Below are 14,679 nucleotides of genomic sequence, written 5' to 3' on the forward strand. Positions count from 1 at the left end.
GTACCCCAGAGGAAGCTGGAAACACAGCTGGGGGAACTCAGGCACAGAAGCTGCTGGATTGTGCCTTGCCATAGACTTGCAGCCTAATGCCATTTACAGGGCTACATTCAGACTGATGGAGAGAATCTTTTCACCTCAGTGGAAAAGATTTTGGTTTTGCTAAGTATTAGAAAAAAATCTTGTGTTTGAAGGGACTTTTCTAAACCATCCTTTCTGGTCTGGCTCTTCTGTACTTGGCTCAGCCCTGGGATTCTCCCTCTCCTGCTGTGGGGCTAAACAGCCCAGAGTTAGATGTTGCTGGCTGCACCCTAGAGTTTCTGTTCACTATAGAGTGCCTTTGCTGTTCACTATAGATCTTGCCTACCCTACAAAATTAGAACTACCCATGAGGTGAATTACTCACTTCTATAGCACAATAGAAACCATGTTGATTTGATTTACTGTTTTCTATTTTGTCTATTGATTTTTGAGGAGCCCCAAGAGTATGTTCCCATGAAAGGCCATACAGAACTTTGTATTCAGTTTAACAATCTTATTTACAAAGGGTCTTCTTGCCTTCTGTCCCCTTGCCAAGTTGCTGCAGGCATGAAGAACTAAATTTAATTTTTATGATTAATAGAGCACACAGAAGATATATATGACACAGCTCTCTCCCTGCCTTGTTATTTGGGGTGCCAAAATTGTAGTGCACTCTCTGAGAACAGCTAAGAAGTGGGAGAACTCCCCTCTGACAGATCTTAGCTGTTAAAAGGCAAAAGGAACACAGATGGTTGAAACCAGAGTTTTGTGTAAAACGAGCAACCAGTTTTCACCTGCATATCTAAGCAGATATATTTGTTGCAGGTACCAGTACAAAAATAGGGCCCTAAAAATGGTTCTGACAGAAACATGTTTTCAGATGTTGTAGCCACTGAGATACCAAACGAGATACCCAGGGCTCACACTATACAGGGGGAGCTGTGTGGGGAAGGCTGCTGTGGACTCAGATTTTATAGTGTGATTTTGCCTTTTGAAAAGCAGATACTGCAAATAAATGGACACTCAAATGGAAAACTGATAGTTCTTCCATTTATTCTATCACTTATAGGATTACCTAGCATGTCTAGAGGGCAAGCAGAGCACAGTTTGAGCACTGAGAATTGTCCTCCCCAAGATGTTTTCAGGAATTGTTGCTATCATTCCCCACATCACAATCAGGAAAAAAATAAAATCACTCAACTTATTAACAATACCAAACAACTTTGTTTTGTGACTGCCTCCTTTATGGTAACTCAAATTCCAGGCCTGTGTCTGCACTCAAAGAAAAGTGCAGACTTTACCTTTCCCATTTCTGAGTAGTCTGTTCCTCTTTCAGTATGCTGGCCTTGGAAACCCAGGTGATCTTTCAGAGAGTTTAAAAAAGCCCAGGTGAGTCATTGTAATGGTGCCTCAAAGTCATTAATGCCTAGCTGACCATGCCCCTGGTCTTTTAGCTCTCCTGGCATTTCCCAAAAGCAGTCTGTTTATCCTGTAGGCAGCAGATTACCTGTTCTTTGCAGTGCACTCTGTATTCCTGGAGATGAGCTAACACCTAATTCCACCCACAGCTCCCAGCCAAAGAAGAGGAAAATGAGTTCTTTTCCTATCATTGTGAAAGAGATCTTATACTCATTTGGACTTTAATTAAATTCTATCTAGGCATTATCTTTCCCTTTTTCTGTTAGACAATTTTCTCAGTTTCCTGGAAGGGTCCCAGAGTCTGTGGTCTTTCTGCTATTATTGCCTGTAATTTATAAAAAAACTGTGAACAGAAGTAAATTATCGGCAGCAGGAGGGTGCCTCGGGTCTGGCTGAGCCGGAGCTCATTCTCACATTGCAGCCCTCCCTGAGCTGTGCTGTGCTGGTACCCAGAAAGGTGCTGCTCACCTCCCAGGGTTTTGGCTCTGGCTGGTCAATGCTGGCACTGCAACAACGCTGCCTCCCCAGCATTTCCCCCTTGCCAGTGGGCTGGGGGGTGGGCAAGATCTTGGCAGGGGCCATAACCAGGACAGCAGATCCAGCTGACCAAAGGGATATTCCATGGCATTATGATGTCTGCTCAGCAGTGAAAGCTAAGAGAAAGGAGGATGCAGGGGGCAATTGTTATTACAGTGTGTGTTTTCTGTGATAACTGCTGTGCCTACTGGGACCCTGCTTCCTGGATATTGGCTGGCCAACTCCTGCTGATGGAAGTAGGGAATAAGTATTTCCCTCTAGCTTCCACACACAGTCTTTGCTTTATTAAACTGCCACTACTTGAGCCATCTTATTTTCTTCCCTCCTCATCATGCTGAAGAGGGGGAGGGATGGAGTAGCTTGGTAGGCAGCTGGCATCCAGCTGAAAGCAGGACTCTCAAGGTGGGAAAGCTCACCATAGTTCAATGTGACAGAATTCTGAGAGATTAATGCTAGGCAGGTTTTCTTTTCTCGAAAAGTTACTGGAGGGCAATTCAGACCTGGGCCATAAGCCAGGTGAACTTTCTGCAGGTCTCACACACAGAATTTGTGGCAGAAATGTTGGAAAGCTTTAGAATGAGCTGATGCCTTTGGAAAGTACCTGGGGTCATAAACTGATATATTTTCTCCATTAGGCTTCCCAGAAATACAACAGAGGTAAGCTTTTGGTAGAGAATAAATAAGGGAAAGAGAGAGAGGCCACATTTCCCTCCTGATCCACAGGTCTTGTGCTATGATTAAATTCAAGTGAAATAGCTTTAACTATAAAGAAAAACAATTATTGCTCAACAGAATACTTAGCACTGTTCTCTCTGGTTTAACACTGCATATAAAGCAAAGAAAACCTGAGAGAAAAAACGTTTTGTGAGGTATTTGCTGCGTGTCTTTGTCCGACTCCCTGAGCCCTAGGGACAGATAATGGAGATGTCTCATACTTCAAACCTTGTACAGTTGTAGGATGATTCCTCTCCTTCCATGGAAGCTGAGTCATCACAAATAAAACAGCAACTGAATCGCCTCTAACAATTGGCCACAATAAAGGATCACACAACTAACATCATAAGAGAACATCTCCACTGGCCATGAATCTGAGTGTTAGAGTTCCATTTTCAGAAATAGTTTCCCTAGCTTGCAAAAGCCTAGCATTCCCAGAAGCAGAGTCCTAAGGCTAAGGAAGGCTACCAAATGAGTAGACCTCTTTGGACTTGCATCTGCTTCCCAGTGGGAAAACTTTCTCTCCTTTACACTTCATGTTCTTTCATAATATGCTCTCAGGAACTGCTGAACTAATCAAAGTAATCTCTCTGCAAAGGTGTATATATCAACACCAAATCTAATGAAGCATGAAGACAGCTTCTATAATGTCTAATTTACTTTAAAATATATATATTTATTCTATGATTTGATTACTCTGCCGAACATATTATAGGCTTCACTAAAAATGCCAAAAAAGTCAGTGCTTCCAGGCTAACTGGAAATGAAGTATTTTCAGTGCACTAACTTGTTGTTAAGATGAGAGGAAATAAGAAGGAAGAAAAATGTCATTTGTGACCCAGGGAAAAGGAGAACTTTATGTACAAGCTGTATGTAAAGAGATTGAGTGTTGGCATTGTCCAAAACTAAGACAGAAAGCAGGAAACTAAGAGGATTTAGCAATGAAAATGAGCATGTCAAGTTAAAGATCACATCTGATCTGGCATTTATTCTTGAAGATTGTATGTCTGAAACTTTGTCTTATCAGTTTGACAAGATCAGGATGTAACTGTGTGCAACTCCTTTGAGTACAAAGTTCACACATGGGAGACCTACCATTGTCTCATTTCTCTGCATGTCAATTTCTGTACTTTCTGCTCTGCTCCTCGATAAGCTTCATTTGAAGATAGTACAAGCCTTTGCCAGTTTCACATTGTGGCTTTCTGTAATGACATCTTCTGACTATTTAGTAGTAAAATGCAAAATTATCCTCCAAAAAGGTCCTGTCCCCCAAAATGTCCAACACCATTGTTTGCTGCAGCATCCTTACAGTACAAGCACTGTGCATGCATAGAGGGGTGGATTTGGAGTTCACATTAATGTCACATACATTAATGTCACATCCACCATTGCCCTGATATTCATGTGTTTGATGTCACACAGAGAGAAGGGAAGAGCACACTCTACAAAGCTGCCATAGAATCTCAGACATTGGCAAAGGTGAAACTAGTCAGTGGATCAGCCACCTCTGGGTGCAGTTCTGTCACTGGTTTAAATCTGGCTTGGTTGCATCTACCAACACTGCAGGACAGGGACACTAGATGAAATCTCTCTGCCTTTCATAATGGACCTGCTAATTTTCCCCCGTACTCGGTACTGGTGAGGCCACACCTTGAGTACTGTGTCCAGTTCTGGACCCCTCAGTTTAGGAGGGACGTTGAGATGCTTGAGCGTGTCCAAAGGAGAGCAACGAGGCTGGTGAGGGGCTTGGAACACAAGCCGTATGAGGAACGACTGAGGGAGCTGGGATTGTTTAGCCTGGAGAAAAGGAGACTCAGAGGTGACCTTATCGCTCTCTTCAACTTCCTGAAGGGTGGCTGTGGTGAGCTGGGGGTCGGTCTCTTTCTCCGGGCAACAACAGATAGAACAAGAGGACAGAGTCTCAAGCTGTGCCAAGGGAGATACAGGCTAGACTTAAGGAAGAAGTTTTTCACAGAAAGAGTGGTCAAATACTGGAATCATCTGCCCAGGGAGGTGGTGGAATCACCATCCCTGGATGTGTTTAAAAAAAGACTGGATGTGGCACTTGGTGCCATGATCTAGTTGAGGTGTTAGAACATGGGTTGGACTCGATGATCTTAAAGTTCTCTTCCAACCTAGAAAATTCTGTGAATTCTGTAATACTTAGGGTGTCACGGTTTGAGAGCCTGTGGAGTCTAAGAAGCATCTCTGCTGGTTAATGTTCAGAGGCCTGGTGACAACAAGGATTGCTTCCCTCCTTAAATGACTATCAAGGGAAACTGCAACACTATAGGCGAGTGCCTTTCATTAGAGGCAAAGCTCCCATTCACTCAAAGAAAAGCAATCCTTGAGTTTATGTTTAGGTACTGCAGGTGTTCATTTAAGGAAAGGTACATGTGCGGAGCTGCGGGAATGCAGTTCCCACCATTACTAACACAGCCTGCTCACAAAGGCTTTCCAGTAACAGTTCACACCATCTATTTTTAATACCAACTGCAGTGAAGCTAATAGCTTGCATCAGGGTCATTTGGACAGTGAGTGGAAAGCCTAAACTCTGTGATGCTTAGGCTGCAGTATGTGCTAGAAGAGCTTTTTCACACACTCTGCCTAATTCTCTGTTGCAATTAAACTTCACTTTACAACAGTAATGGGCCTTCAAGTGGGAATACAGCAATTCATGTCTTTGCACAGTGGAATGTAAAGCCTGATTTGTGTGAATGAGAATCTGTTCGTTCATGTGTACTTTACACAACTGAAAAGAAACACAACTGAAAAGAAAGCAGGCAACTCTTGAAACAGATGGATATTTTCTGTTTTCTACCTAGGGTATTTGTGTGGGGCTTTTTGTTTTCTTTTGCTTTTTAACTAAAGAGCAGAAAAGGATGATGTCAGGTTTTATCCTTATGTTTTGTTTATTTTTAGAAGTAGACCAACAAACAACCATGACCTTAATTCTACAAGACAGAAGTGCATACAAGCACATTGTTAAATATCAGAATCTATTTGAGTTTGGACAGTTTCAGCAGAACTGTACACATGCATCTTTAAAAGCAGACTACAAAAAAACTAACTCACCAATATGGTGAAAAAGAACTGTATCTTTAAGACAGATTGAACTCCACCTTTTAACTTCTGTGTCTTCATACCAAGATAGTGTGGGAATAGCATTACAATTCAGACATAAATTGGTCAAAAGCAAAAACCAGGTACCAGCACTTTTAAGTGAGCATCAGTTTTATACTGTCGTTCAAGTGAAGCTGGAATTAGATGGAAAAAGCTGCAAACTGGGCATGTGCGGACTCTGCCCTCTCCGGTATTTAAATGGAAGCCGCTGCTGCTGCCCTTCGCTAAGCTGATGATGGACTGAAGCAATCTGAAGCTCTAGTGAGAAACTCTGCACTGGATCTCACACCATTCCAAAGAATCTAACAACCTGCTTCACACACACAAAGGTAAAGTGACTGACTTAAATTCAGAGGACAGCTCTTCTTTCTTGGTTTTTGCTTAGATTTTGTTCACCTGAATAATCAGCCCATTCAGAAGGGGATCTTTTTCCCTCCAAGAGAACCAAAACTGTGGAGTCCTTCAATGCATCAAATGGCTCGGAAGCCAATGCCTACACACAGATGGATCTGCTTCTTAGAGCCCCGACAGTAAGTGTTTTCTGTCACTTAAAGCTGTAGCATGTAGATCTCTGGCAAGGCTGGCATTTATAGGACTGTAAATGGACAGTTAAGGAGCATGTACACATTTGATGCTATAATTTAATAATGGCATAACGAAAACTTCTAAATCTTATTTTTATTCCTTTATTTAATGTGGAAAGGGCTGTACAAGCAGGGTTTCTCAGCAGAGTTGCATGGGCAGAAGACAGGCAGGAATGTCTAATGGCAAAGTTTGTCAAATATGTTGCAAACTATCAAAACAAGATGTTCTTGTATGTTAAACTGCTGTTTAGCAGTTCAAACACAATGCTCTCTTGTGTTGTTATTCAGGGCAGAAATCCCCATAATTTCTGTAATAATCTGTAAGTGCAGTGAGGTGCTTATGTAAATGTTAAAAGAGTTATGTGCAGTTACCCAAGAAAGTTTTTTGGAAGGTTTTCTCAGGTAAGTCCTATCAAAGCTCTTTCTGAGTATTTATATACTAAAGAGAAAGACATTTTCCTTGGAAGTGTGAAAGTGAGAATCTGTTGTGATGACACTTCAAGATGGAATTTTTTAGGTTTGCTGAAAATTTTCCCTGTCCCGACCCACAAGCCTGAACCAAAGGAGTTCAGAAGTCCTCTTCCTGGCTTTGTCTCTCATCGTGTGCTGTTTTTACTAAAGTCTGTTTAAAAGTTTATAATGAAAACATGAACCAACCTAATTTTTAAAGTTTTAAAAATCTATTTTTAAATAAAATCTGGATATCTGCAGTACATTACAGAAAAATATACAAGGAAGTGTCCTGAGCCAAGGCACTTAAAATACTAAATTAGATGGATAACATGTGAAAAAGGATAGCAGAAGGTAGCAGGAAGGGAGAAAAGGGACTGGAGAGTGCATGGCAAAATGGAAAAGGATTCTGGGGACACACTGATTTAAAATGGAAAATTAAAAATTTATCTTTTATGTATTCTGCTGAACAATCTCATTAGCTGTCCCTTTCCTCTCCCTAGGTCAAGTGTGTCTCACCAAAATTTTGCATTTTAATTTGACACAAAGTCTGGCTTAAGAGAGTTTCAGGAGTGAAAGCAGTGTGTGCTGCCTGTGGCTGAGATTAAATCCGGAAGATAGAATACAAAATCTGCTATCCAAATTGCTCAACAGGGCAAGCATCATCTATGGAAAGCCCTGCTGTCTACTGGAAAGAGGGCTTAGCAGTTAGCGTCAGCCTGCTGAAACCATAATTGAGGGGGGATTACACTCCTCTCTGTGCTGCCTGTCATCACAGGGCAAGTGCCCACAGAGGCAAGCTCAAAAATCAGAGAAAGGACCTGTAAAGGAAAATAAGCGTTATCCGTTGTTTGAGGCTTCTTTGTAGGTAAGCGGTACAAACATTACACAAGGAACCCCAGGAAATTACAGTGTTTATGGTCAGATAGTTTTTCTAAATTATGCAATTTGTTGTAATGTAAAAGGCCTAACACTATCATTGGCTGTATGAGTCATACTGTGTAAATAAGTGGCTTCCTTACCTGCATTTGTAGGAAAATTAAGAACAAAGAAACTTGCTATATTGCCAAAGTTCACGTTGGACTGCCAAAGCTTGCAATGTTTTGGAACTGGGTTCTCTTCTATTATAACATTCTTCCTGCAAAACCAGTGCCTACAGTTTGAAGTTAGATGAAATAAAAGCATGATGAGATATAAAAGTTAGATGAGATAAAAGCAACCAGATAGCACTTCCTATTTTCTTCCCCCTTTGTTGTCTTGTTTTACACCAAATTAGATACAATTCTTCTGCCATATTCAGGCAGAAGTAACTGAAAAAAATGTCTTGGACATAGTTTTTTCTGCTCCTGGCTTTAGAATTGATGTCATACAAATCAATCAGAATCAGCACTGAAGTATGTTCAAATGCCCAAATGACCTTATAAGGATTTCTTCTTTCCCTGTAGCTATGACTAAACCTGATCTTATACTCTTGCCATTGTGAGACTGTGAGGAGTGGGCTATATCAGCTATTATTTACTATGAGTATTTGCTTGCATGCTCCTACCATCATCACTGTTAGCTTTAGTAGGATTTCAGAAATAAACATTTCCAAGTGAGTGATACTTAAGTGATATGATTATATTTCCTCACTCTGTAAAAGAACAGATGTTTTTTTTTTTCTTGGTAATAGTTGAATTCTATTCTTGGAACCTTGTCCTTTTATCACTTATAGAGAAAATCCTTTTCTCATGCTATGGGGATGTGTGTTGGACTTTCAAAAATGGTGTATCCTCAACTAGAAGTTATTCAGAGGTTAGCTGGTTTCGGTTTTTTAATTTAATCAATTATAAAGTAACTATTTGGAAAACATTCTCTTTAGGAAACTGTATGATAAATGGATTCCCAAGACAAAACAGATACAGGCATCAAATATTCCTGGGTTTAACATCTGATCTAGACTTCCTTGTTACCTGGACAAATCACTTAGGAATCATGGTTTTGGTTTGGATTGCAAAGGAGTTCCATTATCCTTTCAACTGTCCTCAGATTAACGTCTTGGAGGGTCTTGACAAAATTTATAGTGAAACACAAGTTCTGCCCTATGTGCCTTAATGAATCTGCCCTGTGTCTGATTAATTTTTACACCTTGCACCAACCCTTAGTCTGTCTCTTCCTAAAGAAGCAAGCTGGTTTTTCAGATTGTCCCTCAAGGAAGAATTCTGCCTCCCTTGCAAGAAGCCATGGCAGCAGGTCATAAATATAGAATAATGAGGCTCCATATTGTGCTGCAGCAAGGATTTAGACATATTTACCTATAAAACATTTGCTTTTCTCCAAACTCCCAGAAATCATCTCAAGTTTGTAAGTCTCGGGCAAGACAACTGAAAACACGGTTCTGTTTTAGCTGTTTTGTTGGAGGCTGTAGACAAATATTCCTTTAGGGGAAACAGTGAGCATTTTAAGAAGGCAAACTTCATAAAACCTACCTGCTTCCCACTACTCTAGTGCTTCCACAAGGACACACTTAAACCTGCCAAAAAGAAACACATTGACACAGAGCAATCCCATAACTTGACTCTGCATCTATTGAGGCAAATGACAGAGTAGGATTTAGCAAAGGATTACAACTATATATGGAGGATTAAAATTTTTGGAGGACTAAGATTTTCCTTTCCAATGGATAATAACACTGTTTTGGGGTACAAACCAATTATTAAGACTCTTCTTAAAATTAAATTCCCACATCACTGTTAATTATGCACATTTGGTATCTCTATGAAACGCCCAGCCCTGGCTAAAGGCAGGCTGGTGTTTTGTCAGGGATGTTTGTCTGAACCAGTGTGGCACTTCTCAAATTGATTCTGCAAAACTATAGTGTAAATAAATAATAAATTATATGCCTTCCAGAGATTAAAAACATGCATTCTTACACAGCTCTAGCAAAAGGTCTGTTTTCATACACACCCAAACAAAGTTCTAAAACATGCTTTTAGTCTTGACTAAAGGTTGAAAGAGTTGGGTTTGTTGAGCCTGGGGAAGAGATAGCTTTGAGGAGATCTTAGAACAGCCTTCCAGTACCTGAAGGGACTGCAAGAGAATTCAATGGGGAAATTTTACAAGGACATAGTGGTAGGACAAGGGGTAATGTGTTCTAACGAAAAGAGGGTAGGCTTAGATTAGATATTAGGAACAAATCCCTTACTGTGAGGATGTGAGGCTCTGGAACACATTGCCCAGAGAAGCTGTGGATGCCCCATCCCTGGGAGTGTTCAAGGCAAGGCTGGATGTGGCTCTGAGTAACCTGGGATAGTGAAAGGCATCCCTGCCCATGGGAGGGGTGTTGGAACTAGAGGATCTTTAAAGTCCCTTCTGACCTAAACCATTCTATGATCCTGTGAACATCCCCAAGACCCTCTCCCCAAGGCTGCTCCCAATTCCCTTTTTCACTCAGCCTTCCACCCAGTGTCTGTGCTTGGGATTGTCCTGACCCACACGGAGGGCAGACATAGCCTTGCTGGACATCATGAGGTCTGCATGGTCCTCCCTCTCAAGCCTGTCCAGGTCCCTCTCTAGGATGGAATCTCTTCCCTCCAGCATGTCAACTGCACCACACAGCTGGGTGTCATCAGCCAAGCTGCTGAGACTGCCCTCAATCCCACTGTCCATATTGCCAACAAAATGTTAAATAGTGCCAGTCCCAGTTGAAATATCTTCATTATGAGGTGTTATAGAGAGAAGGCTGAACAGAAAACATGCAAGACAACACTGCTGTGTATTATCACTGCAACTGAAGTAGTTGTTCAGAGTATTCTCAAAGGACAAGTGCTACAACATGGATTGCAACAGGGGGATTTTTATTCTCCCTGCCAACCAAGTACTTGTACTGTGTGATGATAATAGAAGACAGAATAAACAGGGCTAATGCACTGGAGAAACTAAATAGAGAAAGGCTTTGGGAATTATCTGATTTCTTGATTATCCTGCTGACCTGATTTTCTCAAGCACTATCTTTTTCTCCCTGTTCTTTCTTTTGATTCCTGCAGAAGACACAGGGCTGAACTTGATACAGGCACATATTTTTGTCTTCTACTATGGAAGCTGTGTGTATGTATGCAACTTAGTGATGGATTTGAAGTGCTTAGGTGTGATTTGATGCTTTCTTGATCAACTAGTAGCTTTCTTTGATGTAAAAAATAATAATTTTATTTCCAATGAAAATAGTAAAACTGCTTTTTTTTAATAATTAATTTTTATCTCTTAGAGAACAGCCAAGTTGTATCCTCTGGTAAAAATCCAAGGCCTACAGGAAGTCCACACTAAAATGCTAATCTATTCCTTTTGCCACACACCTTTTCCTGATCATATATGTAGTTTTATAATTTATGCCCTAACACTGCTCCAGTATAAATATTATTCTTCTATTTTTTCTCACACTTGACATTTTTATTTATTCTGAACTTTTTTCATTAGTAAGTGATTTTTAAAGTCTTCTACTTTCCCTTAAGTGATCTTGCCTCTCTTGCGATTTCTCTGTATTTATATTTATTTTTCAAAATTTTCCTTGTCCATAGTGCTCCATAAACTTAATTCAAATTAAAGCCACTTTAATCTGTTCTTCGTAGCCAAAACAAGTTCCTTTAGTTGCTTCATTTCTGTTACATTGATCTAGTTCTGATTAAATGGATAGCTACAGGGAAAAAACATCAGAAATCTCCATTCCCCTAACAATCATAATTAACTCTCTGCAGAACAGCTGTTTAAAAATATTCTAGCCACAAGACTAAGGAGAAATAAAACCAACCCAAACCAAAGAACACCTGATCTAATTTGCTTGAAAGAGTTTTATCTCAGACTCTCCCTATCCACTTGCTATTAGTATGGGATTATTTTTGTTAGTTTACTGGCAGCGTGTTGAGCACAGCAATTTCTAGCTGGGCAAGATGCCCATTGATGTTCATGAAGTTATGCCAACTTCCACTTTGCTGCAGGAACCTGAACCATAAATGCTGTGATACTGTCATTCAGTTAGCATATCAAACTTAACATTTTGCTCCAATTACAGTAACAGCCAGAACTACATTTTCTTCCTCTAAGATCAGAGTATTTGTCCAGCATTTCATTGCTGCTAATGTAGAAACCCAGGGAGTGCACTTTGGTGGTTGAGAATCGCTGTGGGCAGATCTTCAGCACAAAAAGCAGTCTCGTCCAGAATTCTAGGCACTCCTGGGGTTCACCTCCTGCTACTGGCACATTGGTTTTATATCCACACTGCCTGTAATAACCTCAGTCCAACCTCACAGATGTATTCAGAAGTAATGTCCACCTCAATTGTCCAAAAATACCCATTTCCAATGCTGCAATCTTCAGACTTGGCTACTGAATTCTGCTGTGAGTTATTAACTGATATGACACAAATGCTTCAATCAAGTGGTTTATGAAATACTTCACAGAGAGTAAAATACCTTGATTCAAGCAGACCAAAACCAGCACTGGTGTGGAAAACAGGCATAAGGTAGGAAGGATTTGTGGTTTAGTTTTTCTGATCCTTAATTTAGTTTCCAAAAGACTCTTGTTCAAGCTGCTAGGCTTTTGGTAATCAGCTCTTGAGGGCAGCTCAAAATTCAGTGTTATTCAGTGGGAAAAATGAAGTGGCCATACTGCTAAAGGAGTAAATGCCTATTTATCCATTGAACATTTTTACTAAGAGAAATCTAGCTCGTGTCACAGGTACTGAAACTTTCCTGAAATTAAATCTATAGGAAGCTTACTTGCTGTTAAATACTGCATTACCTGATGTCAGATGCAGTGAAACAGGTCTCCTGTCTCCAGGTCTTCCTGTCTCTTTTTCTCCTCCATATCCTTATTTTTCTTTTGGGAGAGAATAGGTTGCTTTTCTTCACCAAAATTCTAAATCGACAGTAAGCATACATCCTTTGCCCTTTGCACTGCTGATGGCATATTTATACTGCAAAGATGATCAACAGTAAATGGAATTTGAATTTATTCTTTTTTTGCTTGTTGTCTTTTTGTATTCTTGACCATTTTCCCTTCTAGAGAAGCACATGTCAGCTTATTCAGAAAAGTATCGCAATATACCTGTGACCTCTTATTTGCTCCACAGAAGATGACAGTGCAAGATGTTCCTCATGCCTTTCCCACAGTGGATGTCCCAGATCATGCCCATTATACAATTGGAGTTGTCATTCTTATAGTGGGGATTACAGGAACTCTGGGTAATTTCCTTGTCTTCTATGCTTTCTGCAGGTACCTTTCTTTTGAATGTCTTTTTAAATATTCAAATGTATGAACTTGTATACATCCTGTGCGCTGCAAACACAGTCCAGGAATACTGTCAGACTTCTTCACTGGCAGAGCAAAATGCACCAAGAGACATTACTGTAGGAAAAGTGTCAGTCTGCCATTTCCCTCTGACTTCTTCCCATTATCCACAGCCATAGCAAAATTGTTAGCAAGATTGCAAAGAACCACCCAGATATTCCAAGCCATAGAAATGCAGCCAAAGTAGAAATGTTACAGTGGATTTTTTTCTACTGGCTAACTGTGTCTGCATTGAACTGATGGGCTGGTTTGCACCTCTGCACCTCACAAATCTGCTCTATTTTAAATGTTTCTTTCCTCCTGTTTCTTATTAGTCAGTTTCTTTCCTCACCCTTGTTCATTAGTGGCCATGTCCCATTTTTTTCACATTTTCCAACACTTGGCTTGTTTCCTTTTAACTAAAGCCACATTCCAACTTTTATATCTGAGGGAAATTGGATCTCTGACAACAATGTCATAGGCTCACCATTCCTGTTCACTCCTCATTCTGTGTCTGATTTGTCCCACTGGGGCAGAGCACTGACATGATGTTCAAGCCCGTGAACTTCTACTATGTGATTGGTCTTTAGGCACAAATGTAATAAACCAAAATAATAGCAAAAAATTATAGGATAATTTGGCTGTGTTAACTTAGATCTCTGGAGTACAGATGGAAGTTGTCTTGGTCTCAAGCCTGTATTTATGGGCAGTAGGTTTCAGTACTTTCATTCAGAGTAGAATGGCATACTTAAGTGAGAATGGCAGTGGCCTTAAGAAGAGAAAAGGTGATGGCATGCAGATGAGATACGTCAGGATGAAATACATGAGCCAGCTTAGCTCTTTGGCTGGTCCCATACAGGAAATCCATTTATGGCACTTCCACTTCAGGACACACCTTGTCTTCTTTTGAAGGTGATATGAAGACAGGAAGGGATACTGATATCTAAGTAACAAGTACATCAGAAATTCAGAAAACAGTTTAGGTGCTTACAAAGCAGCCTCAGGTAATGACAAACCATAAGAGAACCAGCTGCCTGAAACAGAAATGTGTTCTGTGACTTCACAGACTACAAACAAATACACACAATCCATAAGCACCTACTAATAATACCTCCTTACTCCTAAATTGACAGAAAGAGGACGATGGTCCTAGTGATTGATTCTGGACCAGTGCAAAAAAACATGGTTTATTCACCTATTTTTCTATTATGTCTAAGATTGAAATTGAAAAAGGAGCAAAGTAGTTACACTGAGCCCCAAAGTGAAGAGCTCTTGGTTGAGTTTTTATGTGTACCCTTTAAAACATTGTGATGTAATATTATGAATTACAAAGCAGGCAGAATACACTGAAGGCTGCAAAGACAGAGTCTGGGCCAGTGAAATGAGTGTCACAGAGAAGAACTGATGTAAAAAAAAGTGCTTGATGTGGTTCGTAGCGAGTTTGCTTAATTCCTGTATTAGGAAGCCATTGTTGATCTTATCAGCAGTGGAAAATGTTCTCCTGCTTAACACAGCCTAAATCCAGACATCCATA

The 14,679-nt window shown here is 40.4% G+C and overlaps 2 protein-coding genes across 10 annotated transcripts in view; one reads left to right on the top strand and one right to left on the bottom strand.

Annotated features, from left to right (window-relative positions):
- The window catches only part of WAPL (WAPL cohesin release factor), a 135,669-nt gene that overhangs the window by 94,621 nt on the left and 26,369 nt on the right, over positions 1–14,679 (bottom strand). The window lies entirely within an intron of this gene.
- Positions 1–14,679, top strand: part of OPN4 (opsin 4) — a 42,850-nt gene that overhangs the window by 13,296 nt on the left and 14,875 nt on the right. For 2 of the 9 annotated variants that reach the window (XM_068197206.1, XM_068197207.1), the window contains exons 2-4: positions 5,611–6,341; positions 6,684–6,797; positions 12,949–13,091. In XM_068197206.1, coding sequence (XP_068053307.1) covers positions 6,756–6,797; positions 12,949–13,091 — 185 coding nt within the window. In that variant the 5' untranslated portion in view covers positions 5,611–6,341; positions 6,684–6,755. Of the gene's footprint in view, positions 1–5,527; positions 6,342–6,683; positions 6,798–7,745; positions 7,766–12,948; positions 13,092–14,679 lie in introns of those variants that run through there. The other 7 variants (XM_068197209.1, XM_068197210.1, XM_068197211.1 and 4 more) reach the window with 6 other exon arrangements.

This window comes from Anomalospiza imberbis, chromosome 8, assembly GCF_031753505.1.
Source record: "Anomalospiza imberbis isolate Cuckoo-Finch-1a 21T00152 chromosome 8, ASM3175350v1, whole genome shotgun sequence".
NCBI classification, from domain to species: Eukaryota; Metazoa; Chordata; class Aves; order Passeriformes; family Viduidae; genus Anomalospiza; species Anomalospiza imberbis.